This window comes from Mesocricetus auratus, unplaced genomic scaffold (assembly GCF_017639785.1).
Source record: "Mesocricetus auratus isolate SY011 unplaced genomic scaffold, BCM_Maur_2.0 Super-Scaffold_100011, whole genome shotgun sequence".
Taxonomy (NCBI): domain Eukaryota; kingdom Metazoa; phylum Chordata; class Mammalia; order Rodentia; family Cricetidae; genus Mesocricetus; species Mesocricetus auratus.
This window is the reverse complement of record NW_024429195.1, coordinates 76,825,660-76,851,761: the sequence shown is the minus strand read 5'-3', so window position 1 is coordinate 76,851,761 and position 26,102 is coordinate 76,825,660. Positions and strand designations below refer to the sequence as shown.

Sequence of the window (26,102 nt, the reverse complement as noted above, 5' to 3'; positions counted from 1 at the left end):
AATAATAGCCATCCTTAAAACACAATAACATTGATCCCCTATCTCTCCCTTTTCTGTCTTTGATTCCTTGTCTATCTGGATCCATATCCTCTGGGTCCAGGTTACAGAACCACTTTCTCCTGTACATGTAGATAGTAATTTGTTTCTTCAGTAATGGTTTCACAGTTCATCTATCTGTGCCCAGTCTTTTTGACCTTGGAAGCTCCATAAGTTGTGTCCCCTTGGTATCCTCCAAATGATTTGTGACAAAAACCTAGTACTTTGTTAGTTGAAATGAATTGTCTCAATATCTTAAAATAACTAAATGCTCAATATATTTCCCTTGCTTTGTCTTTTACTTTCATTTGGTCCAAAATAATGCTCACCCAGGCCATAGTGAGGATGCTATGAAATCCTTTTCTAATACCTAACTACTTCTGTAGGCTTTATAAGGAAGGTTGGGTTGTAGTTATTGGGTGTCTAGGATGCCACTACTTCAAAGCTCCAAATACAAGCCAGACCACATTTCCTTGATCTTTTAAAGAGTCTTTTTCTGGAATATTCTATAATCGCTCTGCCAGTTGGATTTCTTTCGATTAACCTGAGAATTTAGAAGCCAAAAGTTATATGCCTTCTCTATTACTCTGATATTAACTAATTTGGGTTGAATCACAAGGAATTCTGTAAACGTACTCTTTGAGCCACAAATTTTTTCCTCAATATATGTTTTTATTTAAATTAGAAACGTGAATGTTTCACATGTCAGTCCCAGCTCCCTCTCCCACCCCTCCTCCCTTTTCCCTCCACCAGCCCCCCAGCCCCCCACCCAATCCCCACATCATTCCCCAGGGAGGGTGAGACCCTCCTTGAGGGGATCTCTAAAGTCTGTCATTTCATCCAGGGCAGGACCTAGGCCCTTCCCCATGTGTCCAAGCTGAGAAAGCATCCCTCTATTTGGAATGAGCTCCCAAAGCTCATTCATAAACCATAGTGAACACTGATCTACTATCCAAGGCCCCAGTGATTTCTGTGGCCTCCTCCCTGGCACTACATTCATGGAGTCTGGATCAATCCCCTGTTGGCCTCTCAGCCATCAGTCTGGGATTCAAGAGCTCCCCCTTGTCCAGTCAGCTGTCTTTGTGGGTTTCATCATCATGGTCTTGACCCCTTTGCTCATCACTCCTCCATCTCTGTCACTAGGTTCCAGGAGTTCAGTTCAGTGTTTAGCTGTAGGTATCTGTCTCTGCTTCCATCAGTCACTGGATGAAGGTTCTAGGATGGCATATAGGGTAGTCATCAATCCTATCATCAAGGAGGGGCTATTAGTGTAGTCTCTCCACTATTGCTTAGTTTGCCAGTTGGTGTTATCCTTGTAGATCTCTGGAGATCTCACTAGTGTCAGCTCACTCCTAAAGCCTATAATGACTTGATCTATTATGGTATCTCTTATCCTGCTCTCCTCTATTCTTACCTCGACTCAACCTTCCTGCTCCCCCATGCCTTCTTCTCCCCTCCTCCCCCTCTGTTTTTCTTGGTTCCCTCTCCCCTCCCCTGATGTTCCCAATGTGCTCAGGAGATCTTGCCTCATTCCACTTCTCTGGGGTATCATTCATATCTCTTAGGAACCTCCTTTTTTCCTAGACTCACTGGCACTGGGATTGTAGGCTGGCACTCCCCTGATTCATATCTAAAATCCATATATGAGTGAGTATATACCATGTTTGTCTTTTTGTGTCTGGGTTACCTCACTCAGGATGGTTTCCTCTAGTGCCATCCATTTGACTGCAAATTTCAAGATTCCATTGTTTTCTCCACTGAATAGTACTCCATAGTGTAAATGTACCACATTTTCTCTATCCACTCTTTAGTTGTGGGGCATCTAGGCTTCTTCCAGGATCTAGCTATTACATATAATGCTGCTATGAACATAGTGGAACAGATATCCTTGTTGTGTGAATGGGTATCTTTTGGGTATATGCCTAAAAGTGGAATTGCTGGGTCTTGTGGTAGACTCAGACCCATTTTCCTGAGGAATCTCCATACTGATTTCCATAATGGCTGTACGAGGTGGCACTCCCACCAGCAGTGGAAGAGTGTTCCCCTTTCTCCACATCCTCTCAAGCACAAATTGTCATTGGTGTTTTTGATTTTCGCCATTCTAACAGGAATAAAATGATATCTCAGAGTTGTTTTGATTTGTATTTCCCTAATGGCTAGGGATGTTGAGCACTTTCTCAAGTGTCTCTCAGCCATCTTATACTCCTCTATTGAGAATTCTCTATTTAGTTTAGTCCCCCACTTTTTAATTGGATCCTTTGGTGTTTTGGAGACTTGCTTCTTGAGTTCTTTGTAAATTTTGGAGATCAGTCCTCAGTCAGATGTGGGGTTAGTGAATATCTTTTCCCAATCTGTGGGCTGCCTTTTTGTCTTGCTGAGCCACAAATTTTAACACTGGTATGAGATTTGTAACAGAAATAAGTTAGTCTAATGTTTTCAGGTGGTTGAGATCCAACAGGAGAATTCCCCCCTTAGGTACAATCATGGCATAATCAATGGCATGACTGAGGCCAGAAGGTGTGTTTGCAGAAAAAGGAGCCTGGCAAGCAGTCAGTGGTGACTGAGGGTAAGGGACGGTTCCAAGCCTTGACACCTGTGGGCCGCATGGGCTGCAAGCTACTCAGTATTTCTGAGTCTCAAGTTTGGCATCATGAAAATGAGAATGTGTGGGTTACCCTAAGGATTAGATGAGGCATTTGCGCACATATATTGTACACTTGGCATACTTTCTAATACAGACATTACATGGAATTAGAATACAGAATAGATTCTATAAACTGCTGCTATTGTGTCTTCTGTGATATGTGATGATTTTATAATAATAATAAGGTTATTTTCACATGTGCTTGCCATAAATTGCATTCTGTATTTAGCCGTTTGTTTCCTGATGGTCTGCCCAGTCTCTTTTGGCTGTTGTATGGAGAAGGTAATATGAAACTGCAGCGTAGAGGATGCCTCAGGTTACCTCCCGCTGGAGACTGAGCAGTGTGGATGAGAGAGGAGCATGCATTCTTATAAAGTAGGACCAGTATCACACTGACACATTTCCACCCGATAAGTTAAGTCAATGAGAGCTCTGGAGAGCTGACCTAAAGCTCTTCATGCACTGCGAGCACGGCCATGTCTGCATTCTTGTGGGTCAAGGTTTCTGTGCCTCCTCAGTGCCTCACTCACTGGAGCAAACACATGGTGTAGGTGCCATCTTCTATGTGTCAGTTCTTTTTTAATTGAAAATATGTTTTTAATACAATATATTCTGATTGCAGGTTCTCGTCTCAGATGCTCCCCCCCACTGTCCCACCTACCCAAATCCACACCCATTCTTGCTCTCCTTAGGAGACAAACGGGCAACTAAGAATAAATAAATAATATTATTAATAAAATAAATTAGATTAAAAAACAGACTAGTACAAAACAAACAGAAGAGAAAAAGCCAAACGAAAAGCTCGAGAAATACATATAGACAAGAGACACACAGAAATCCCATTAAAACACAAAATCAGAAACCATAATATATATGCAAAGGACCTGTAAGGGAGGGGAAACCCTGACAAAACATTAAAAGACAAAGAACCTCTAAAAATGCCACCGAGTTCATTTTGTGTTGGTCATGAGGCCTGGACTTGAGAGTGGGCTGTATGCCTGATGAGGCTCCATAGGACAAGATTAATTTTGGGATAGCGTCTGGGTTAGGGATGAGGCCATGTTTCTACTTCCCCTCTCAGTGCTGGGACTCCATATGGCCTAGACCTGTGCAGTCCCTGTGGATGATGCCACAGTCTCTGCGTTCATATGAGCATTGGTCCTGATGTGTTTAGAAGGCCTTGTTTCCTTGGTGTCTTCCATAACCTATGGCTCTTACAATCTTTCTGTTCCCTTTTCTGCAAGATTCCTGAGCCCTGAGATGAGGGACGTGATGGAGACACCTGTAGGACTTTTCTGTCCCACCAGACAGTTCCCAAATAGCCACACAGAGACTTATTGCTGATTATGAATACTTAACTGATACTTCAGGCTTGTTACTAACTAGCTCTTATATTCTAAATGAACCCATATTTCTTATTTACACTCTGCCCTGTGGCGGTACTTTTTTTCAGCATTACAAGTTCATCTTGCTTCTCTCTCTGTCTCCTGGTGCTTCCCAAGACTCTGCCCTTCTTCTTCCCAGAGTCCTCTTAGTCTGGTTCTCCCGCCTAACTTTATCCTGCCTAGCTACAGGCTAGTCAGCCTCTTTATTAAACCAATCACAGAGACATATATTCACACAGTGTAAAGGAATATTCCACAGACATCCCTTTTAGGACTGAGTGTTCCAAGGTCTCTCACTCTTTGCACATTGTCCTGCTGTGGGCATCTTTATGTTTTCCTATCTACTGTAGCGCAAAATACTGATCATACTGATCTCTGAGTATAACAGAGTGCCATTAGGGGTCATATTATTGCTACATTCCTTTAGTGCAATGGTAGTATTTGATTTTCACCTAGGTCCCAGGAGTATCCGGCCTCAGGGTCTTGGTCACCTGAGCAGTATCAGGGATGGGTTCCATATCATAAAGTGATTGGTTACTCCCAAAAACTTCGTGCCATTATTGCTCTAATGCACCTTGCTGGCATGTCACCATTTGTAGATTGAAAGGTTTGTAGCTGGGTTGGTGTTTACCTTCCTCCTCTGGTAGTGTGCAGAGTACCTTCCAGTATCATGAACACTGGTCAGTAGAGGTGAATGCTCTAGTAGTGGGCCAGCTCTTCTTACAACTTGTTTCCTTCCTTTCTTCTTCCCTGTGTGTGTGTGTGTGTGTGTGTGAGAGAGAGAGAGAGAGAGAGAGAGAGAGAGAGAGAGAGAGAGAGAGAGAGAGAGAGAGAGAGAGAGAGACTAGCATAGCCTTCTGGCCTGGAGTCAAGAATTCACTTGATCTTGGAGTGATTCCTGCCTTTGCCTCCCAAGTACCGAGATTACTGGTATGTAAAATGACACCAGCATCACGACCTTCCTCTTTATCTTTCTGATGACCTTGGTCATCATTGGCAGCAATGCCCACTCATGTTACTGATGGAAAACTGAAGCCAAAGGAGTCAGGTCACTTGTCCCAAACTTGAGTGTGAGAGAGGAAACCAAACACAAGATTGAGAAATTACAGCAGCTGTGGTTTCATGTCATTATTGGGTTTGTTTGCTTTTCAGAACATAAATTGAGCATCTTTATTAGATGTATCAAAAGACCATTTCTTAGCAGTAGTCAGGGGCCCAGCATGGTACCATGAGCACTAGGTCCTATCCTTTGCTGGGAAAAAAAGAAGTGGGAATTTTATGGAGAGCACTAATAACATCCAATAGAAACTTTTGGCAAAGTAGTAGAGAATGAGGATAAAAGGGAATTAGAGAGGGCTGGAGAGATGATTTATTAGTTTAGGCACAGGCTGCTCTTCCAGAAGTCCCAGTTTTGATTCCCAGCACCCATATGGTGGCTCACAACCATCTATAACCCCTGATGCAGGAGATCTGATACTTTCTTCTGACATCCTTGGGTACCAAGGCCCACAAATATACACGCAGGTTTAATAAAAAATCCTACACACACAAAATAAAACAAAATAAAATGAAGTGTGTTTAGGCTTGCAAACTATCTTTGGAAAAGATTAGTGTTGTATATTTTCTGAGATGGAGGAGTCTTTGATCTTGATGCTTAGAACACGAAACGATACAAGAATACAAGGACATTTCTTTGGCTCTGATAGGTAATGCTGCCTGTGGGTTATGAGCACAGCACTACACCTCATTAGCATATTCATAATTTGCAAGGAGTATTCAGTGAAATCTCTATGTGCTGCCATGTAGTGAAATGCCGAGCCGGCTAATAGAAATACAGAAAGACAGCGCCAGACTACTCAAGTGGGCAGAAGGATGACAGATGGGCTCCTGCGTGGACAACTGGAAGACAAGGAATTTAGGAAGAAATAATCCAAACCACTCTCCCAAGACTAAAGGGATCTGAGTATCCACTACAACAAAATTAAAATATTTTTCGGTCAATACGCACCTTTGTCTCATGTACGATTTTATAGTCGCACTGCATCTAAAAGATCAGCCTTCCATCGGGTGAACTGAAAATGAGCATTGTAAAGAGGTCATTAAAGCAGAAGACAGCATCGTGCTCAAATTGACAGCCATGGCTCGCTTATTCCGCAACATCCTGAGCCATGTTTTTTCAACCTTCTTAAGCAATCATAATAAAGCGGGAGAGTGTCCAGGTGAAATCGCTGATTGGAAAGAAGAGGTGTTTACCAAGTCACGCTTGCCAATGTTAGGATTCATCAGCACAGGGGAACGAGAGTTTATAAAAACTGCAGGGCTATGGGGCAGGTCACTCAGCTTGGCTAGCATTTACCATGTAAAAGGAGTAGGACATAGAGCTATTCAAAACCTAAATCAGGCCGGGCAGTGGTGGCACATGCCCTTAATCCCAGCACTCGGAGGCAGAGGCAGGCGGATCTCTGTGAGTTCGAGGCCGGGCTGGACCGACAGCCTCCAAAACAATACAGAGAAACCCTGTCTCGTAAAACAAAACAAAACAAAAAAACTTAAATCAGGGCCTGGCAAGATGGCTTGGCAAATAAAGGTGAATGTTGCCTAGTCTTATAACCCTAGTTCAGTCCCCTGGAACCACATGGTGGCAGGAGGAGACTGGTTCTGCCAAGTGTGTAACGTGGCATTCATATGTCTGTATGCACACACATATATGAAATAATAAATACATTGTTTCTTTAAACCTTAAACCTAGATCAGTTTAGGCAAAACAACCATTAGGTAGCCAGTAAGAAAAATTCAAGGTAGCATAATATGTATTGTGTGTGTGTGTATTATATATATGTGTGTTATATATAGCTGATATTTATTGCATATTACATATAATATATTTTATAAATCTAAAGTATTACAATGTAAACATATATGTATATATAATATAGTATAAATATTATATCAATTTCAGCCCTTCTGTAAAACTTGGTAGGAATGGGGAAATAATTTATATAACTAGAAACTAGGTATATGTCAGGAGCTGTTACATTCTGGGGCACACATGGACACAGAAGAGGGGAAATATTTTTATGATTGTACTCATAATTTATTGTTTTAAAAAGTGGTATTTAAAGATGTGGCCAAAGCTTCACAGCATTTACTTTTATGTAAAACAAACTTGAGTATCAGACAGACTGATACAGAGCCCACAGTCTTCACACAAGGGCTCTTGGGTAAGTAACTTAGCCTTCTGGACCACAGTTCATCTGTAAGGAGAGAAGCCCTCCTGGATAGGGATGTTGGGGAGACGAAGGTGATGGCTGTCGAGCATTACAAGGACAGGGCCAGGGACTGAAGCTTCCTTTGGTATCTCCTCCACAGATACCCTTGACAGCACCATCCTTGGATATTCCAAGAGGACAGCACTAACGCCTATTGTAACCTAACTTGTCTACTGTAACCCTCACCCACACCCATTCTTTCCTGTTCACTGAGTCCCACCCCCAGCCCTCCCCCTGCTTAGCCTTGTTTCAAGGCCTGCTTTGGTCATTGCAGAAATAACTGACAAACCAATCCCAGGGCCCTGCTCTTAGGGACCCCACTTGGGAACGGCTGGTGCATAAAGACAGGCATTCCAACCAAGTCATTTCCAAGAATGGCAGATGGCAGAGTTTATGGGACTGTGGTACAGCATCTTCAATGAAGAAATGGGAGCAGTTCTTCCTCGGGAGACAGCGTCTGAGTAATAGAGGGACAGGAGTGTAATTACCTGGGAGTCTACAGAGGACTGTTCCTCAGGTGCAGGAGTGGAGTGGGGCGAGGTGAGGGGAGGTGGGAGGGGAACGCAGAGGCCCCCAGGTGAAGATGAATGTTTGTGGTGTGTGTGTGTGTGTGTGTGTGTGTGTGTGTGTGTGTGTGTGTGTGTGCGGGCGTGCTCAGCCTTTGTTCTAAAAGCACTAGGAATCCAGGGAGTTTCCATCCTGCCATTGCTCAGAGCCAGTGTCGGGGGGGGGGGGGGGTCTCATAGCCAATGTGCAGAGTGAGACCTGGGCCCTCTCTGCTCTCTCTACACAGGCTTTCCAACTGTTGCTCCCTCCAGCCTCCCTTCCCACTCTCTCGCAGGATAGGGTCAAGGTTGCATAAACCTCTTTGTACTGTTCGTGTTGTAGGGCATACACACATTCTCCCCCCTCCCCAAGTAAAATAGTTAACCCAATGCATGTTGTTTCAGGTTTTAAAAATCAGTTTGATTGGCCACAGGAAACGCATCTTGGCGTCTCTGGGAGACAGATTGCACGAGGACCCTCCGCAGAAGCCCCCTCGCTCCATCACCCTCAGGGTAAGTGCCACCATGGCCATTTTGCTCTCCTCCCCTTCCCATGAAAAAGACGATTGTGCAATGAAAGGCCTGAGGCTGCGCAGGAGGAGACACAGGCTGTTTTCCTCATCACCTGCCCGTCTGCACAGAAAAACTATCTCCCTTTTGACTGTGTTTGGTTTTCCCAGTGTATAATTCAGAGGTTTAGAAATATGTTATAAGGGAATTCAGTTTGACTGCCAGCGCCTTTTAGAGACCACCCCTCCATCCCCAGTCTCTCACTCCCAAGAGAAAGGAAATGAGTTTTCCGTCAGCCTGCTCAAACCCACGGAAAAGAAATTGATCAGGGACCACAGTTAAGTAAAAAATCAATTTAAAATTAACCTCAGGGTCCTTTTGTTTTTCAAGAGATGAAAAATGACCATTTTTTCCCACTTCAAAAAATTAAGAATATAGACTCCAAAATTTTATTTAGTAAACTAGTGATTGTTTCCTTCAGCTGTATTTTAGAAACATGGGGTAGGGAAACTAAAGAGAAACTGTCAGAGGTAAAAATGAAAAAGAAAAGTGAGAAGAAAGGAGCAGAAAGAAGTGATTCTCTGGTAAGATGGTAAAGGCAGAGGGCAGAGCCACGGGCCCCGCCTTTCATGAAGCCTACATGGTCTCTTCTAAGGTCCCCTTGACAAGCTCAGTTTTCCCTTTAACCCTGCACTCATTTGCCTCATACTCCCTTGCCTCGTATTCCTGTCTCAAGTGTCAGGAAAGGTAGCCATGAATGGCAAACACAAACGTGTCCCTAGGAAGATACATGGCCCTGGTAGGTGAACTGCAAGTCACAGTCAGTGTGGCCGGGGCCTGGGCAGGACAGAAACCTCTAGAATGATGAGTCCAACTCAGCTTAGGAGAAAAAGTGGAGTCCATGAGATGCAAGAATCCACAAGATGCTTCCTCCAGGAGCCAAGAGGAACCGAGTACTGGGACATCAGGCTAAGCTAAGGTGTATGTAGGCTACTTCAGGATTTGAGGAATAAGGAAAGCAGAGGTAAGACTCATATTTATCCCTCCATAGTAGGCCTCCAAAACATTAGAACAATTGAGTTAGAACAGGCTTCTTGTCTTGCCTCCCTCTTACTTTGTGCAAAGAGGGAAGGCTCGGAGCACCATCGGGTAAGTCACTTCCGGTTTGCACTGCTCCCTGGCCTTTCCATTCTCACCCAGACTCTCAAGAAGAGACTTAGGGAAATAACAAATTAAAGATGGGCAGTGGGGAAGTCCTAGCAAAAGTGGGTCTAACTCTGCCAGAGGAAGTCAGGGGAAGAAGTGGCCTGCAGAATGGGATCTCTTGATTCCAGTCCTCATGTGGCTTGAGAAGGCCAGGGTGCGGCCACTGCCGTCCTTCATCTTACTCTGGCCAGTCTGCAGCTAGCGTTGTCTGCTGTTGGAAAGCATCCTCTGTCATTATGCGCATTGCTCTGCAGTCTGTACGTCCCGTGACATGCTCTGTTGCCATACTGTGTCCTCTTCCCAAACCTATTGTCACACCACACTTTGGTCCAGGATCAAGACCCATCTGGTCCCGTGTTAGCTTCTTGTAATGGCATCTACCGCAGTGAGGATGTGCGGCCCACAGTTCCTTCCCTGGTAAACACCTGATAGCGTTGGGGTGCCCCACGGAGATGAATCTCCCTCCCAGGATCATCCAAAGTTCTGGGTCAAAACAACAACAGCAATGTGTGGTTCTTTATACGTTATACCTCTGACCTGAGAGCGTTGGGAGGCAGGAGTATTGACCTGATCACACCATTAACAGAATTAACAGTGGGATGGTAGCAATCCCAGCAGATGAATGAAAACTACTCCCGCCCACCCCCTGAAGCTTGTTGTGTTCATATTTCACAGTTTTTGAAACCAAAGGCTAGCGGCAAGAGCGTGGTATTTACTTCATGATGTATTTCCATTCAGGAACCCAGTGGTAATCACACTCCTCCTCAGTTGTCTCCATCACTTAGCCAAAGCACTTACACCACTGGTGGCTCCCTAGACGCTCCTCACATTATCATGCAGGGCGATGCCAGGAGGAGAAGAAATGAGAACTACTTTGATGATATTCCCCGATCAAAGCTGGAGAGGCAGATGGCTCAGGTAAGGTGTTTGAAGCCTCTGTGATGTGTTTGCCTTTCCCCCCCACAGCAGGTAATGTTCTCAGATACCGAGCAGTAGCTCACAAAGGATGCTACTATCCACGCCTAAGCGGAACTTTACCATCTTTATAAAGTGTGCTGGCTGCATTCTGTGCCTTCTAGAACTTGCAGCAGCCCCTTCTAGGAGATGGATGTATACATAGATCGTTGAACCCATTCTCAGTGAGTTAGTTATAGTTAGCTGGCCTCACTGCCTGTGCTCACAAAGTCTTTGTAAAAAAGAAGCATAGCTGGGCCATAATCAAGCCACAACAAGACGAATAATGAAACTCTAGGTTTTAAACATAAATTGTTTGGATGGTGTAGCAGACGTTTGGGAAAGGATTAGCTTCCTGTGAGGTCATTTCCTCCTAAGCTCACGTGTTTATGCGGAAGTGCCCCCGTGGGAGTAGTTGCACCATATCACCTTGAACAGTTAGAAATAGCAACGCTGCCTGACACCAATTTGAAGAGAGCCCCGTTAGTCAGCCCTTCCCTCCTTGGTACAAATGTTCACTCAGCTGTGTCCCTGGGCTTCTGTTAAGACGCTTGAGTCATCCATAGCTAGACGGTGACACATATCCACGTCAGGTGGACAGCTAGTTCTGCGCCTCTGCCCCTCATTTCAGAGATAAGGACATACGGACAGCTCTGGGCAGAACCAGTCCTTCGCATTGCCGTTGTAGGTTGAGCTGGAAGTTCTGATCGCCTACCTTCTGCCTCCCACACATTAACTGAAGACTCAGAGGTGAAAATTTGACTGTAATTGTTTGGCCTTAGTTGTTAATTTTTTTCGCAGCTCTTTGGTGAGATTGTGTTTTTGAAAGTCTTTGGGAAACACTCTTGTGTTTTAACTCAAGGAGAAATGCCTTGGTGAGAGGGGGCCTGCAATGCTGTCTCTCATTACCGAATTGTCTCTGGGGTAGCAGTGTTGGAACTTATGGTTTTTGTTAAATAGGATGGGATATGGGAGAGGGGAGAAAAGGATAGTTTTCCTATTCTCTGTGGTTGGCTGCTATCTGTAAATCTGCTGCTGTTTTAACTGAAGTTCTTCTAAATAGGGAAGATAGAGGGTTCCTTCCCCAAGCCACCCTTAAATTTCTTGCTCTTAGTATTTGTGGGACACATATGCAGTTCAATTCACCTAATGGAAACATCTGAGACATGGCTTTCAACCTTGAATCACATGATCTGTATAGAGTCATTAAAATCCAGTCATCTCTGGACCCTTGTTCTCCTGGGTAAGGCAGGATGGATCTTTAATGAGCATTAACTATTACTGACTGAGTCACCATCAGTAACCAAAAAGTTACCTGTCTCAGCTACTCCTATCATTTGTGAAATTTCTCCACATGGGGCAGAGTCTCTCCAAAGAGGAATTAATTACTCTTCTGCCTAGTGACAGAACACTCAGGGTAACCTAGCAAAATTGTTCCTTTCGTTTCTCCTTCAGAATCCCAAGCAGAGCCAGGAATACTTTTGATAACCCTTCTTCCTGTCACTGCACCCTGAAATGCATTCTTTTTAGGAATTGTCTTGCCTTGAGAAAATTGAACGGACCTTTATCTGGCCAGGTGAGAAAAGCCCAAAAGCAGAAAGCTGAGTGAGATTAGCCGGCCGATGGGCTGTGGTAGAGCGCTTGCAGGCATAACTATTTACCTCTGAGGTTCAGCTAACAGCGATCAAATAATTGATGGAAACAGAGGCTCCATCGGCAGCCCGGAGCTTATTAGACACCTTCTAGAATCCTGCAGTTCGATATAGCACTTCAGCTGCAGAGGAAAAAGAAGAGAGCACTACCGGAATCTGATCAATAAGAAAAAAAAAGAGATTCTGGGATTGCAATTCTCTAGGCTGTATTCATTTCAGTTAGGGAATTTGTTTTGAGAATGTGTTCCCAATGATAAAAATCATGGAGTAATGAATGTATACTGCTTAAAATAGTGTCATTCCAAACCTTTAACCATTCAAAATACGAAGTACTTGGTGATTTGGTTGTTTGAACAGTGCAATTTACCTGACTCTAATTATAGTTCATGTTTTGTTTTGTTGTTTTTCTTAATCTTCCCATTTGGAGTTGGGGTCCTTTGCTGTACAAATTTTTGAAATCCATTTGCTTTTTTTAACAGTCTGAAACACTTACCCCAGACCATATCTTCTCCTGCACTTATATGTTGAGCTACTCAACTTGGATTTCAACAGGTTGGAATTAGCAGTTAAAATCCCTTTAAGAAAATGTCTTAGCCGGATCTTTAATCCCAGCACTCGGGAGGCAGAGGCAGGCAGTCTCTGTGAGTTCAAGGCCAGCCTGGTCTACTGAGCCAGTTCCAGGACAGTCTCCAAAACAATACAGAGAAAGCCTGTCTTGAAAAACCAAAAAAAGAAAGAAAGAAAGAAAGCAAAAGAAAATGTCTTATCAACCAGCAGTGTGGTTCCAGTGCCCCCCCCAAAGGTTTCGCCCAAAAGACTTGAAACTAGGTGGGTTAATCCCTCTCTATTTTCCATAAAATATCTGAAGTCTACCTTTAAGCTCCCTTTTTCCTGTGAAAATAAGGGGGATGCAATTGGTAGGAGACCCCCAAGACAGGGTCTCATGCTTAGGAACCCCTGTACATCTTCCTGTTCACATGAGCCCCTCTGCATGGTTTTGGAATACCAGCCCAAGGCCAGAAACCTTCAAGTTCTAAGTGGCTGCTTTCACTCACGGGACTTTTGCTTTCTTGAAATCTGCTCAGAAGAACTACTTTGCTTAAGTAAAGAAAGAATCCAAGTTAAAATTTAAATTGAGATCAGCACAGCACCCATTCCACCTATTAAACTTGTTGGTTATCAGATACTGAAAATGCACTGCTAGGGCAATATTCAATTCCCTATCTCCAATTTAAGCCAATATGAAAGATCTCTGTCTTGGGCCAGCCAGATGGCTTAGTGGGTCAGGGCACCCACCACCAAACGTGACAACCTGGGCTTCATCCTTGGAACTTACATGTGGAAAGAGAAAACCAACTCCGACCCCTCTTCTGACCTTCACATGTATACATACTGTGACATGCTGCACTCACATGTATGCACACACACACACACACACACACACACACACACACGGGTGTGCATGAACACACAGAATAAATAGATAAATGATGCCTGTCCTGGAATACAGTCACTTTGTAAATATTGTGGCTGCTGTTTGCTTTGAATCAAATATAAGCACTATTCTGGCATCCAATGTGAAAAGCAGAGTCGATTCCAACACTGATAGTGCTTTGAAAAGTGAATATAATGATGTAAGCACATCTAGGCAACGGTTTCCCTGCCATGCTGAAAATGTAGTTTCTCTGGTCCATGCTTCTAAGCTGAGCTCATTAGCCCGGAAGTTATTAAAAGGATCTCCATTCCCTACCCCTAAGAAACAAATATTGCACTCACGCTTACATAACCGTACCTCCATATGTGTGATGCTTTTCGATTTCCAGGGGACCTTGGCATCTGTTTTATCTCTTCTTAGCATAAAGAAGATGCCCTACACACTGCTCATGTGCATCTCGTACGCGGCAGAGCAGCGTTATGTTCTAATTTCTGTGAAGATGAGACAGTAAATGTAAACACGGGAAATACACCAGATGGAAGAAAATACACCCACTATTTAGGGCCTAATTGCAACACTTAGCAGTTTTCTTGAATGACACTTTTGGAGAAGTCAATGTACTCTTGAAATGAGTCAAGGAAAAGGCTGGATTTCTGGTGCTCAGGAGGTGCAGTCTCAGACTCGGGAAGAAAAGAGCCAAGAGTCCCTGCATGCTCCAATGCAGTGGCCATTTATAGAAGACTTCCCTTTGCAGAAGTTCATGAGAAAAGTGAAGTACTGCGTATGTTTTCACAGACATATAAACAGTAAGAGAATCACATGAAGTACTGCGTATGTTTTCACAAACATATAAACAGTAAGAGAAGTGTATGAGGTACTGTACATGTTTTCACATATAAACAGTAAGAGAATCACATGAGGTACTGCGTATGCTTTCACAGACATAAACAGTAAGAGAAGCACATGAAATACTGTATATGTTCTCACAGACGTATAAACAGTAAGAGAGTCACGTGAAGTACTGTGTATGTTCTCACAGACATATAAACAGTAAGAGAGTCACGTGACATACTGTGTATGTTCTCACAGACATATAAACAGTAAGAGAGTCACGTGACATACTGCGTATGTTCTCACAGACATATAAACAGTAAGAGAGTCATGTGACATACTGCGTATGTTCTCACAGACATATAAACAGTAAGAGAGTCACGTGACATACTGCATATGTTTTCATAGACACGTGACATACTGCGTATGTTTTCACGGACATATAAACAGTAAGAGAAGCACATTGTTCTGCACCAGCATCAGCCTGATGCTACCATGGGAAATTCACAGTATGGAATTCCTTGTGTTTTGAATGTCCTCACTGTTATGAAAATAAAACAAAGCCTGGCAATATTGCCTGAGGCACATACTAGGTACTCTAAAGGCTTTTCCCAAATAGTTTCTTCATTAGAAAGTTAATTCAGTTGAAGGTCTAATATTTCTTGATCTATGAAGAATCACTTACAGTGTATGACTATATCAATTCCTCCCTCGATTGAAAGTACTAGTTCCACAGATCTTCATTCTTTTGACATTATTAAAGGGAAGGAAATGGAAGCATCCATGTGGGGGCCCTGCTGCCACAATCCGGCCAGGTCCCTGTTGGTCCCTACTGGGTTTTCCTGTACACTTCTCTTGTTTAATCCCCCTAACAGCCGAGGTGGGTGAGGGCTTTGCCTCATGAGAAATAAGTGGCGGTTTTCTGTTTCATGCCTTCTGCCTGTCTTCTTCCCCAATACCCCTGATGTCCAATGCTATAAAATAGTCTGATAACAGTTCAACAAATAGCAATTTCCCATGTGTTGTAATAGATTACATATATGTTGGTACAGATAGCAGAAGGAAAAAGCCAGGAATAGCTTAGTGGAAACTATGAATCAGCTCATGGTTGCCATCAGGAAACCTGTTAGGTAAAAAGTTACAAGGTTTATAGCAGATAAAGTAGAGACACACACCTTTAATCCCAGATCTTGGGAAGCAGAGGCAGGTGGATCTCTGTAAATTCAAGGCCAGCCTGGTCTACAGAGTGAGTTCCAGGACAGCTAGGACTACATAGAGAAATCCTGTCTTAAGAAACAAACAACAAAAAAGTAGAAACCCTGTCCATCTTGGCAGCACTCTGTCTTCCTATATCTGCAAGAAGCTTTGTGTGGGGGTGCAGGATATACTCTGTATACAGAAATTCCTGCTGGGAGTTTCTTCAGATGGTGAGGCTGTTTTCTCCATAGTGTCTTCAGCTGGGTTTCTGAGTTGATTTCTTTCTGGCTATGCAACTTGAACCAAATCATGTTGTATTGCTGAACTTTAATTTACTTGGGTTAAGATGTGGATAATGCCTGCTTCTCAGGTTTGTGTGTATCCGATAATGTGTGTGAAAATATATTATAAATTATTAAGGTTAGATAGAAGGGTGCACAGTGAATGTATGTATGTATGTAGATAGATAGATAGATAGATATTATCTTAGTTACTTTTTATTGCTGTATTAGACAAGATCAAGGCAACTAGAAGAAAGTGGTTATTTGGGATGTAGAGTTTCAGAGGGTTAGTTGATGGCCATCATGGCAGGGAGCATGGCAGCAGGCAGACATGGCACTAGAGCAATAGCTGAAAGCTTACATCTTGAGATTCAGCTGAGAGAGAGAGAGAGAGAGAGAGAGAGAGAGAGAGAGAGAGAGAGAGAGAGAGAGAGCCGGGAAAGGCGTAGGGTTTTGAAACTTCAAAACTTACCCCCACAGTGACACACCTCACACCTCCTCCAGTAAAAACCACACCTCCTAATCCTTCCCAAATAGTTCCACCAATTGGGAACCAAGTATTCAAATATATTAACCTGTAGGGAAATCCATCTCTGCTAATTCAAGTTACAAACGCATACAGCCAAGGAAATCCTATGGAAATAATACGTTGTATCATGGCTATATAAAACATTAAGTGAAAAGAGCATTTTTCCTTAAATGAAATTTAGAACTTGTATGTGTGCCTGTGTGAGGAAGGGTACATATACATCTGCACTTGTTGAGGCCAGAGGATGACATTGGGTGTCTACCTCAATCAACCCACATTTGTTTATTTGTTTGTGTTTTAGACACAGTCTCTCCCTGAACCTGGAGCTCACTGAGTTTACTAGGTTGCCTGGCCAGTGAGCCCCAAGGATCTACCTAACTCCTTCTCAGCCCTGGGTTACAGGCCCACACTGGTATGCAGGGCTTTTGACATGGGTCCTAGATATCTGAACTCAGATTCTCATGCTTTCCTGGCAAGATGGCCAGGCTATCACACCAGCCCTGAAACTCAGGACTTCTAAAAACACATGGTACATAAAATTTTAACTAGAGAAGTACAAATGTCCCCCCAAAACATTTATCCCTCTCTGAAAAAAAGAAGAAAGATTGGTATTTATTTACAATATCCTATTTCTCCTGAGAGAAAAGACATGTTTCTCCTAGAAGTCCTACCCAGTGCTCAACTTTTTGGAAGTTACAGAATGAACATAACAGCTATGTTGGAAGAAATATTTTTATTGCTGTATTACATAAGAAACTTTCTAAAGTCTATCAGTTAGTGATTCCATTTTAATTTAGATTTTTCATCAGAGAGCTCCTACTTATAAAGGCTTTGCTTGTTCATGATTCAAACTTTTCTCCCATGGTCTAAAGAGAAATTCCTCAGATTTAAGCATGGAACGATAATGTTTGTAACCAAAAAGAAGCTTCCTGCTTGACAGCTGGTCAAGTTGACAAGCTGACACCTCAGAGATAGTTTGAGATGTTGATGCTGTCTTTGAACCAAGAAGCAAAACTGACCACTCCTGTTGCCAAAGCCCTCACACAATGCACAGGTAGAAAACAGTGCTTTTAGACTCAGATACAAATCCAAAGTGCTGTACACTTTCCCTATTCATTGAGTCAATCCATTGCCTCTTCTCTAAATACACCCTTTAGCTCTGACAACTTCGGGGTTAGGAATGCTCATATGGTTAGGGACTTCTGCATCCCCATATTATAGATCTTTACATAATCAGAAGAAATGGGAGAATTGCCTCTTGAGGCTCCCTCTTTGTATGTATACAACTGGAGTCTTGTTCTCTGTCAGGTCCATGAAGGAAGCAAATAAGATGACTGGAGTTTATTCCAACAGACACAAACAGACATAAACATTACCAATCATTTTTCTAGAGAAATTAAAACTAGACCTTTTTTTTAACTCAGTAGAAAAGATTCTATTTTCAACAGACTAAAAAAAATAGGACAGTGTTTGAAAACCCTGTTTCAATGGAACTGACCTTGTGGTTTGCGGAGTGCCTGAGGCTTGCTGACATTGGGCAGATTGCTCTCAAAGACACACACCAGGCTATTTTTCTACTTGTTAAATTTTTGGAATGTTCCTCATTATATTCAGTCCAGTTCTCGGGTCCATGGGTCAGAGTTTCAGCTGTTATAATCTGACCTCACTAAAATTTAAAGGCTAGAAGAATTCTATCATTCTCCTCGCCCTCTCCCTTTTCTTTTTCTAGTGATAAAAAGAAAAGAAAAGGGGTTTTCTTTTCAATATAGAGGAAATAGGGCTTGCGGCACACACCTCTCAAAGTTAATTCTGTTGGTATATGACTAAAGTACCATGTCTGGAAGGACTCTGGAAGAATGTGAGTGATGACGACAACAACAAAACACCTCAAGATGACTTACATGGAAAGGGCTGTACTGAATCTCCCTGTGAAGTCCAGGTGGTCTTACAGCCAGGTGTTTACGGCCAGGTGGTCTTACAGCCAGGTGTTTATGGCCAGGTGGTCTTACAGCCAGGTGTTTACGGCCAGGTGGTCTTACAGCCAGGTGTTTATGGCCAGGTGGTCTTACAGCCAGGTGCTTATGGCCAAGTGGTCTTACAGCCAGGATCATTAAAGTCTAGTGTTTCTGCCTTCCTTCCACATGCTCATGCTTAAGCAAGAGCTTGTTGCCAATTAAAACCAGACTGGTTTTTTTTTTTTGGTTTTTGTTTTGTTTTTCAAAGTCAATAGAAAGATTCTATTTTCAACTGAATAAAGAAATAGGGCAATATTTGAAAATCCCATTTTGGTGGAACTGATCTTATGATTTTTGTAGTGCTTGTAGCCTGCTGACAAACTCCCTTGATCATTTCTCTTAGGTTTTCTATGTTCCTTTGGCTATTTTCCCTAAAAAGCTTTCTGTACATGTGGGGAGATTCAGGCCCAGTTCCTCGGCAGTTTGAGCCGGCTTCAAAGAAAGTTGATCCTTCCATCTTGAAAGTGGGGTGTTGAGGCCTATTAGTCTGGTTTGGATCAGTTGTCTCTCTCTCTCTCTCTGAGCTAATCACAAAGGTAGAGGTGTGTGTTTCTGTGTGTGATGTGGCAGGGAGGGAGCTCTCCCAGTAGACAGATTCCTCTTACCAGAAATGGGGTTAGGTTCCAAGCAGACAGAAATAGCCATAGTAGGCAGCTGAATAAACTCATTTGACTTTCCAATTCTGCCAATATCCAATAGAAATTAGTTATGTTATAAGGGTATTGGTTTCAGTTTTTGTACTTAATTTGATGAGCTTTTAAGACTCTCAGATTTGAAATAAGGAATTCAAACCTTAAAAAAAAAATCCCACCTCTGACACCTTGGACAGCTCCTTAGTTCTCTGAGTGTGACTAATACCTACTTACCTCCTATCATTGTTTTGGAGCACAAATAGAGTAATAGTTGTCAAAGCATTTTAGAAACTCTGAAGCTATGCATTTGGATTATCTTCAAAATTGTTATTATTATGAGATACTTTCTAATTTTCTTCTTCATTATGCTTTTTCAACTGCAACAGAATAAATGCATAAAATTGAGCTGATTTACAAAATTATTTCTAGTTTCCATCTTGCAAGCCCAAATCAATATGTCTCCACATGTGTGGAAATAGTAGTCCTTATGAGTGCAAACCCTGCCCACAGTATTCCTGACCATGCTATAAGCTAGCTTAGCATTGGAACTCCTTGAGGAAAGATTTATGATTTATAACCACTCTTACAAACATTTAACATGTCAAGGTCTTTATGAATTACATGTTTCAAAATGTATAAATATATTTTCATTTACAAAATATTTGTGATATTGGCATTATACCTGATTGAATGTTTGTGTGGAGAGCATACAAGATATTAAGACAAAAGGCAATCAGCTGCCCTTCCCCTTTCTGTAGTAATCACATCTGACTCCTTGCCAGCATCTTCCGATAAGCAGGATGCAAGCTATGCATCAACCCAGGCCCTCAACTTTGGCCATGTCTGCATCTTCATGTTGAACACTGTTGGGTACCATTAATTCTTCTGAGCTTTACCATGACATTTTCCCAGCCTGAGCCATGCCTCCCTTCTCAGCCCATAACAATGCTGGGTATTCCCATTTACATTATTTCTTATTAAGTTGTTTTTCTAGTGATCCTAGACTGTTGAAGCATTTGTAGAACTTGGTTTTGACTGAGTACATCAGCTTCTTCCCAGCTCTGTACTATACTAAATTTGAGAACTTAACCTGAAAAGCGAACCACTCAGGTCCTTACCGATGCACCAAATGAGACATTGTGCAAACTACAGCTGAGGGGAAACCATAGCTACCTACCAAAGACCTCCTACATTGACATCATTCGATGTAAATGAGTGTTCAGCTAGCTCTTGTTCTTTTTTTTTTTTTCAAATTTTCCCTGAGGATGAAGTGAGGACACAATAGAACCTCAGAAAATACCCTCTAAAAAAATGGCTCTGCCCAGTGCTTCTTTTTAACCAGAAGCAAGAAACAAGTGTTGAACATATACTTAACAAATGAATTGAAATAAAGCCTCTGTTTGCAAGAAAGGACTATAATGTATATTTTGGAGAGACATTACTGGCAAAAAAAAAAGACGTTACTTTGCAAAAATCTAGTTTCTTTGCAGCAATCCATGCTATGATAAAGAGCTGGCTGCTACTTTTCTGAACAAGTTATTAATATTTCTGCTTTTTGCTGGTCTGAAACATGTTTGTGTTGGTAGAGATGGCACTGAAGCCTTGAGGTAGAATAGGTACAACAGTCCCTGTTGCCGAAAACATGTGATCCCAATTGTCTAAAATTCACAGGATCAGAGGGAACTCCAGTACCTGGAGAGCTGCCCAGCTAGCACACGGAAGCTTTCTGTATAAAACCCCCTCTGTGGTTTTTGCCTAGGAAGAGATTTTCTGCAAATAATTGAGTCACGCCAAGGACAGCTACAAGTGTCATTTTGGGGAATGCAGGTTATAGAGTATACAAACAAATAGGTAATAGGAATACCATAACCCTATAGTTCTATGCCATGCTGGCATCTGAAAGACTGTTTAATATGCTATTAGAACCAGGAACAGAGTTAAAAGCAGAGGAGCAGAGGAGGTGAGGGGCCTGAGGAGGTGTGGAGAGACACTTGAACACACAGTACCAGAACTTGTACCATTCCAGTGGAAACACGGTTTGCTGCCTCTTTCATTTGCTTACACTTACACGGCTGATACCAACAATACTGAGTCCCACATGTAGGTGTTACTAGGGGAACACCAGTTGGCCCAACTTTTCCCTTCCAAGAATCTTCCCCATCGATGTAAGGGGAAGGTCATGACCGTGAAGTTTTGGTAAAATGGCTCTCCAGAGAGGTAGGGAAAGGATGGAAAGTGGCATTTTCTTGAGCCTATCATTTTCTGAAAATAAAATAGCTCATCTGAAACCTTCTGTGAAGGGGGTCAGCAATGTAGTCACTCCTGTCTTTTACTTTGAAGCTAGAAATAGATGCCAACAGTGAACTTGAGAGGTTGACAGTTGGCTGCTATGAAAAATCAAAATCAGATGCGGTGGTGACTGTGCCCGGAGGTTTTTTAAATCTCAAAGCTCACAAGATAGGAGGGTCAGTCTCAGTCTGGGGGAGATGGACAGAAGTGATCAGATGCTGACCTACAGCCTCTAGGTGGTGCAGAGGAAACAGAAATTTCTGGCATCCAGGTGGGGTTCAGTCAGTGCCCACACAGAAGCAGGAACCACAGGACCACAGCTGCTAGAAGGAAGTCTGCGCTGGAGGCTTAGCTGGGTTTGTTTGACTCCATTTTTTGACAGATCTAATCAGGTCTGTTCATGGAGCTGCCGAGATCACTGACTAAGGCTGAGGCTTCCTCTGGTGACGTGTCCTTTCCTTCCCCTGCCTTTGAGCCTGTTGTGTGTTGCTTTAAGAGAAGGAATACACTTCATTGTTGCTTTAGCATTTGTTTCGAACCTTTCAAATGTCTTCCTGGACAATCTCTGAACACCCTAAAGTGTGAAAGTGTTACACTAACAAAAGAAAAACAAGAGAGAGTCTTTTTCTTTTCAGGTCTAGACTAAGACAGAACTTTTCATCACATGTGGGATCTGACTGGAGGGCAGCATTCACAGAAGTTTCCTTATTAAACTAACTACACCACATCAGCAGCCATCCCTGAAGGTTTCCAGAGCCTAATTGGAATGGTTGGGTAGATGGAGCTGTCAACAGCCTGCTCTGTTGGAGAGTCACCATCAAATTCTCAATCCCAGCTGACCGCTCCCCCTGACTGTGTTTATGGAAAAGGTCATGTCCATAACAATCATCTTTGCATAAATGTCACTTAAAAACAGGGCTGAAGCCTCCTAAAGTCCTTGCGTGCCTTAGATAATCCACAGCTATCTTGGATGGATGTCAGGTACCAGGGAGATCGTTTCTTATGCTCTAACTTTTCCCCAGACCTTAAACTTCTGGTTGAAAGAACAATCATTTGGCCACATGGAAAACATGATTCTGAATGCAGGGGAGTTCAGAGAAAGTCTTTCTGAGCCTGTGTCATTAGAGAATGCAGGGCACAAGGAAGCTAGCCCTGCCACATCTGGACAAAGAGAATCTCTCACAGAAAATGGATTGAAGCAAGTGCCTGCCTGTGGCTGTCTAAAGCAGAATGAGCCAGAGAGGACACATATGGGGCGGGGCCAGAAGACAGAGCACCTTAGAGGTCGTTGTGAAGACTTTGATTTTCTTCTCAGAGAAGGCAAGCTGAGTGGCATAGTCTGGCTTTTGTTTAAAATAGGTTGCTTTGGTCCCTGTATTGTAAATATACACTAAATGGGATGTAGAAGGATGATCAGGTGAAGAGAGACAGGGCTAACCTCAGGTAGTGAGAGCTCAGTAAGTAAGTGCAGGAGGATTTGCTGCTGGACATAGAGTGTGAGAACAGGACTAAGAATGGGAAATTCGGGTTTCTGGCTGATTGGGAGGGGGACCTCATGCCTCTGGATGATGACTGGGTTAAGGACTGCGGGCCTCTGGCTGATGGGGTTGGGGCATTTCAGGTTGAAATGCCAACTGAGTGTCTGAGCAGAGGTGTCAAGTCAGCTGCTGGGTATCCAAGTTTGGAATTCTGGGAGAGAAGTCTAGACTGAAGATAGGACCAGGAAAGACCAGCTAATATAAAGCAAAAAGGATAGGAGAGTCCAAAACTCTAGTGGTCCAGGAATGCCAGCCAGTAGGAGCCAACAGGAGACTAAGAAATAGAAAGGGCGACAAAATACATCAAGTAGGAAACTGGAAATGTCTTTAAATTTCAGCAAAGCAGCCTCAGGTGGAGGCTTTGCTAACAGAACATGGAATTGAGCTGGGCATGGAGAATGGCATAGGGTAAAACAGAAAGGTTTTGCTCTATAATGGAAGTTGTTTGGTTTTTGTTTTTAAAAATAATGTTCCAGTAGGGAAGGCCTCATGGATGATGAGAAAGAGATAATTTATTGTAAAGTACTAGATTGCCATCAGTTGAGTAGAAAAGAAAACCATATCTAGGAAGAAAACGTCGGAGTTTGGTAACATTCCTTCTATTTTATGACTAGATTTGGATGCAATTGTGTTGTGCTAATATTTTCTGGAGTGAAGTCATGGTAACTCAAGGTGCAAGATAGCAAGGTCTAGATGTACTCTTTGAGAACACAGGCCAGAGTCAAGGGAAAGTTCTGAACCAGGAGAAAATTACATGCCTGCTTCCTTCCTTCCTTCCTTTCTTCTTCCATCCTTCCTTCCTTCCATCCTTCCTTCCTTCCATCCTTCCTTCCTTCCATCCTTCCTTCCTTCCTTCTTTCCTTCTTTCCTCTCTCTCTCTCTCTCTCTCTCTCTCTCTCTCTCTCTCTCTCTCTCTCTCTGTCGCTCGCACGCGTGCACACTCGTGGTCTTTTCTTCCTTCCCTCCCTCCCTTCCTTTCTTTCTTTTCTCCAACTTTTTGAGACATGGTCTCTATGTAATTCTAACTCCTTAGAGAGACCATGCTAGCCTCCAACTCACATAGCTGCCTCTGCTTCCTGAATACTGTGATTAAAGGCATGCGCCACCCTACCCAGCCTAATTACTTTCTCTCTAGTGGGTATTAACTCCATCATCAAAGAAGTAAAATCGTGTTATTGATGTCACAATTATAAGACTACTGTGGGCTGGCAAGATGACTCAGAGGGTAAAGGCACTTAGCAGCAAGCATGAAGGCCTGACTAACTCTGGTCCCTTAAACCCACAATCCATGGGTTGTCCTCGGATCTCCATGCTTGTGCAAATAAACAAATGTAGAAAAAACTGAAAGACTATCATAGCTTTACTTAAACCCCACTTATGTGGACTTCATAACTACTAAACTAGCCTTTGCGGTCTATGTGGACAGGGTGTTGGGAGAACACTGATAAGGAAATTAAACAGCAAAGAAATGAGTGACATGCTTTTGCAGAACTGTCCCCAAGCTCTGCCACAGCCTCTGATAGAGAGGTGACACGACAAGCGTTCCTTCTCTCTCCAGGAAAGCTGGCAGCCTTTGTCATTCTTCATTAGAAAAAATAAAGATTTTTTTTTCTTCTTCCAACAAGAACTCTCTAAGGCTAATCTCCGAAACATCTTGTTAGCAGTGTGTAGGCAGTGGCTTGGTACGCCAATGGCACAAATGGCAGTAATGAAGTAGACCAATGCAAATGACAATGAGTAACAGTGCTTACCATCTCTATAGTACATTAGCATTTCCCAAGAACTCCTAATGGATTCCGTTTATTCCATGCATATGTCTGAGTGCCTCCTGTGTGCCAGGCCTCTGGAAATTTAGCTCTGAAAAAAGAAAAATCCCTCTCCCATTTAGAGTAGGTGATGAGTTGACCTGGTAAAATAAGTAAGTGAAGAACTGGCTTTTGCAGGTGGAAATCTTCAAAAAGATCATTAAAACTTGGCTCCAGGAGCTGGAGAGACAGTTAAGATCGTGGCCTGCTCTCGCAGGGGACCCATCAGACCTCAGCACCCATGACAACTGCCTGGGAGCCCAGCTCCAGGGGATTTGATGCTCTCGTCTGGCCTTTGAGGGCACTGAGCTCACATGTGCAAGCCCACACACAAACACATGTTTTAAATTATTTAAAAATATGGCTTTAAGTCATCCAATTTCTAGAACACCTCCCACCTCAGATAAAATGGTATCCCTGGTATTTTCTCCCGAAGTTTTAAATGCTAGCACATGTAGTATGCTGCAAGAGCATCTTCCTGAATGGAGTTCGTTTCCATAGTGAAAGCTCACCGGCACTCAACCTCATGGCTCTGTCTAGGTAGGGCCATCTCACCTACCTGAACTTGCTGGCAAGTAGATATGGCTAATTATTTAGTGCCAATAAAACAATTGGGCCATCTGGGATGTATCTCCTTTTTATAAAAATCTTCCTAACTAAGAAAGCTAATTATCTTCCTTTAATTTAAACTGTGTTTTAAGATCAGACTTTTTGCCATTTATAACAGCTTTGAAGTTTTTACTCCTTGTGCATTTAAGACTGCTTATCAACAGAAACCAGCTATTGTAGCAGCTACAATAGACAGAGACATGCATGAGCTCTTCAGGATATGTGAGCAGAGGCAAGGGGTTTTCTCCCTTCATTGAGAGAATATGTTTGTAAAGTAAGTGTTGCCTAGGGTGCTCCCTGCCTTGCTTAGCTCTGGTAGTGTTATTTTTGGAAGATACTGTAGGGTAACAGCATACTAAGTGGGCATTGTCCTGTAGAGACTAAATACCTCACACCCTGATACAAGAGGTTCACACCTGCTCAGGTTTCCCAATGTCAGAGAGGCATGTCCTGCCAATGTGAAGGCCTTGTCCCCAGGCCAGAGGTTCAGGGCTGGGGACAAGTAGAGAACAGAGTCACTGAAGAAAGAGTTGAGGGTTTTAATCCATTCCCGTGGAATATAGGACAGTGTGCCCTTATGCTCTCCCTGTATAGGGCTGGAAAGGGTCCTAGGGGACATGTGCATCTGGATTGGGAGTGCTGACCAAGAGGGGAACTGTAGCATCTTTGCCGGAGATAGATTTGGTTCACATAGCACTTACTGAGCCCCACAGGACAGGCAGGCGTGTCCCAGCAGAGAC

General features: G+C 43.0%; 1 protein-coding gene across 13 annotated transcripts in view; it reads left to right on the top strand.

Moving 5' to 3' along the window:
* The window catches only part of Anks1b (ankyrin repeat and sterile alpha motif domain containing 1B), a 1,010,332-nt gene that overhangs the window by 922,272 nt on the left and 61,958 nt on the right, over positions 1–26,102 (top strand). For 10 of the 13 annotated variants that reach the window (XM_040755078.1, XM_040755079.1, XM_040755075.1 and 7 more), the window contains 2 exons: positions 8,285–8,392; positions 10,334–10,513. In XM_040755078.1, the coding sequence (XP_040611012.1) occupies positions 8,285–8,392; positions 10,334–10,513 (288 nt within the window). The remainder of the gene's footprint in view (positions 1–8,284; positions 8,393–10,333; positions 10,514–26,102) is intronic. The other 3 variants (XM_040755084.1, XM_040755082.1, XM_040755081.1) reach the window with 1 other exon arrangement.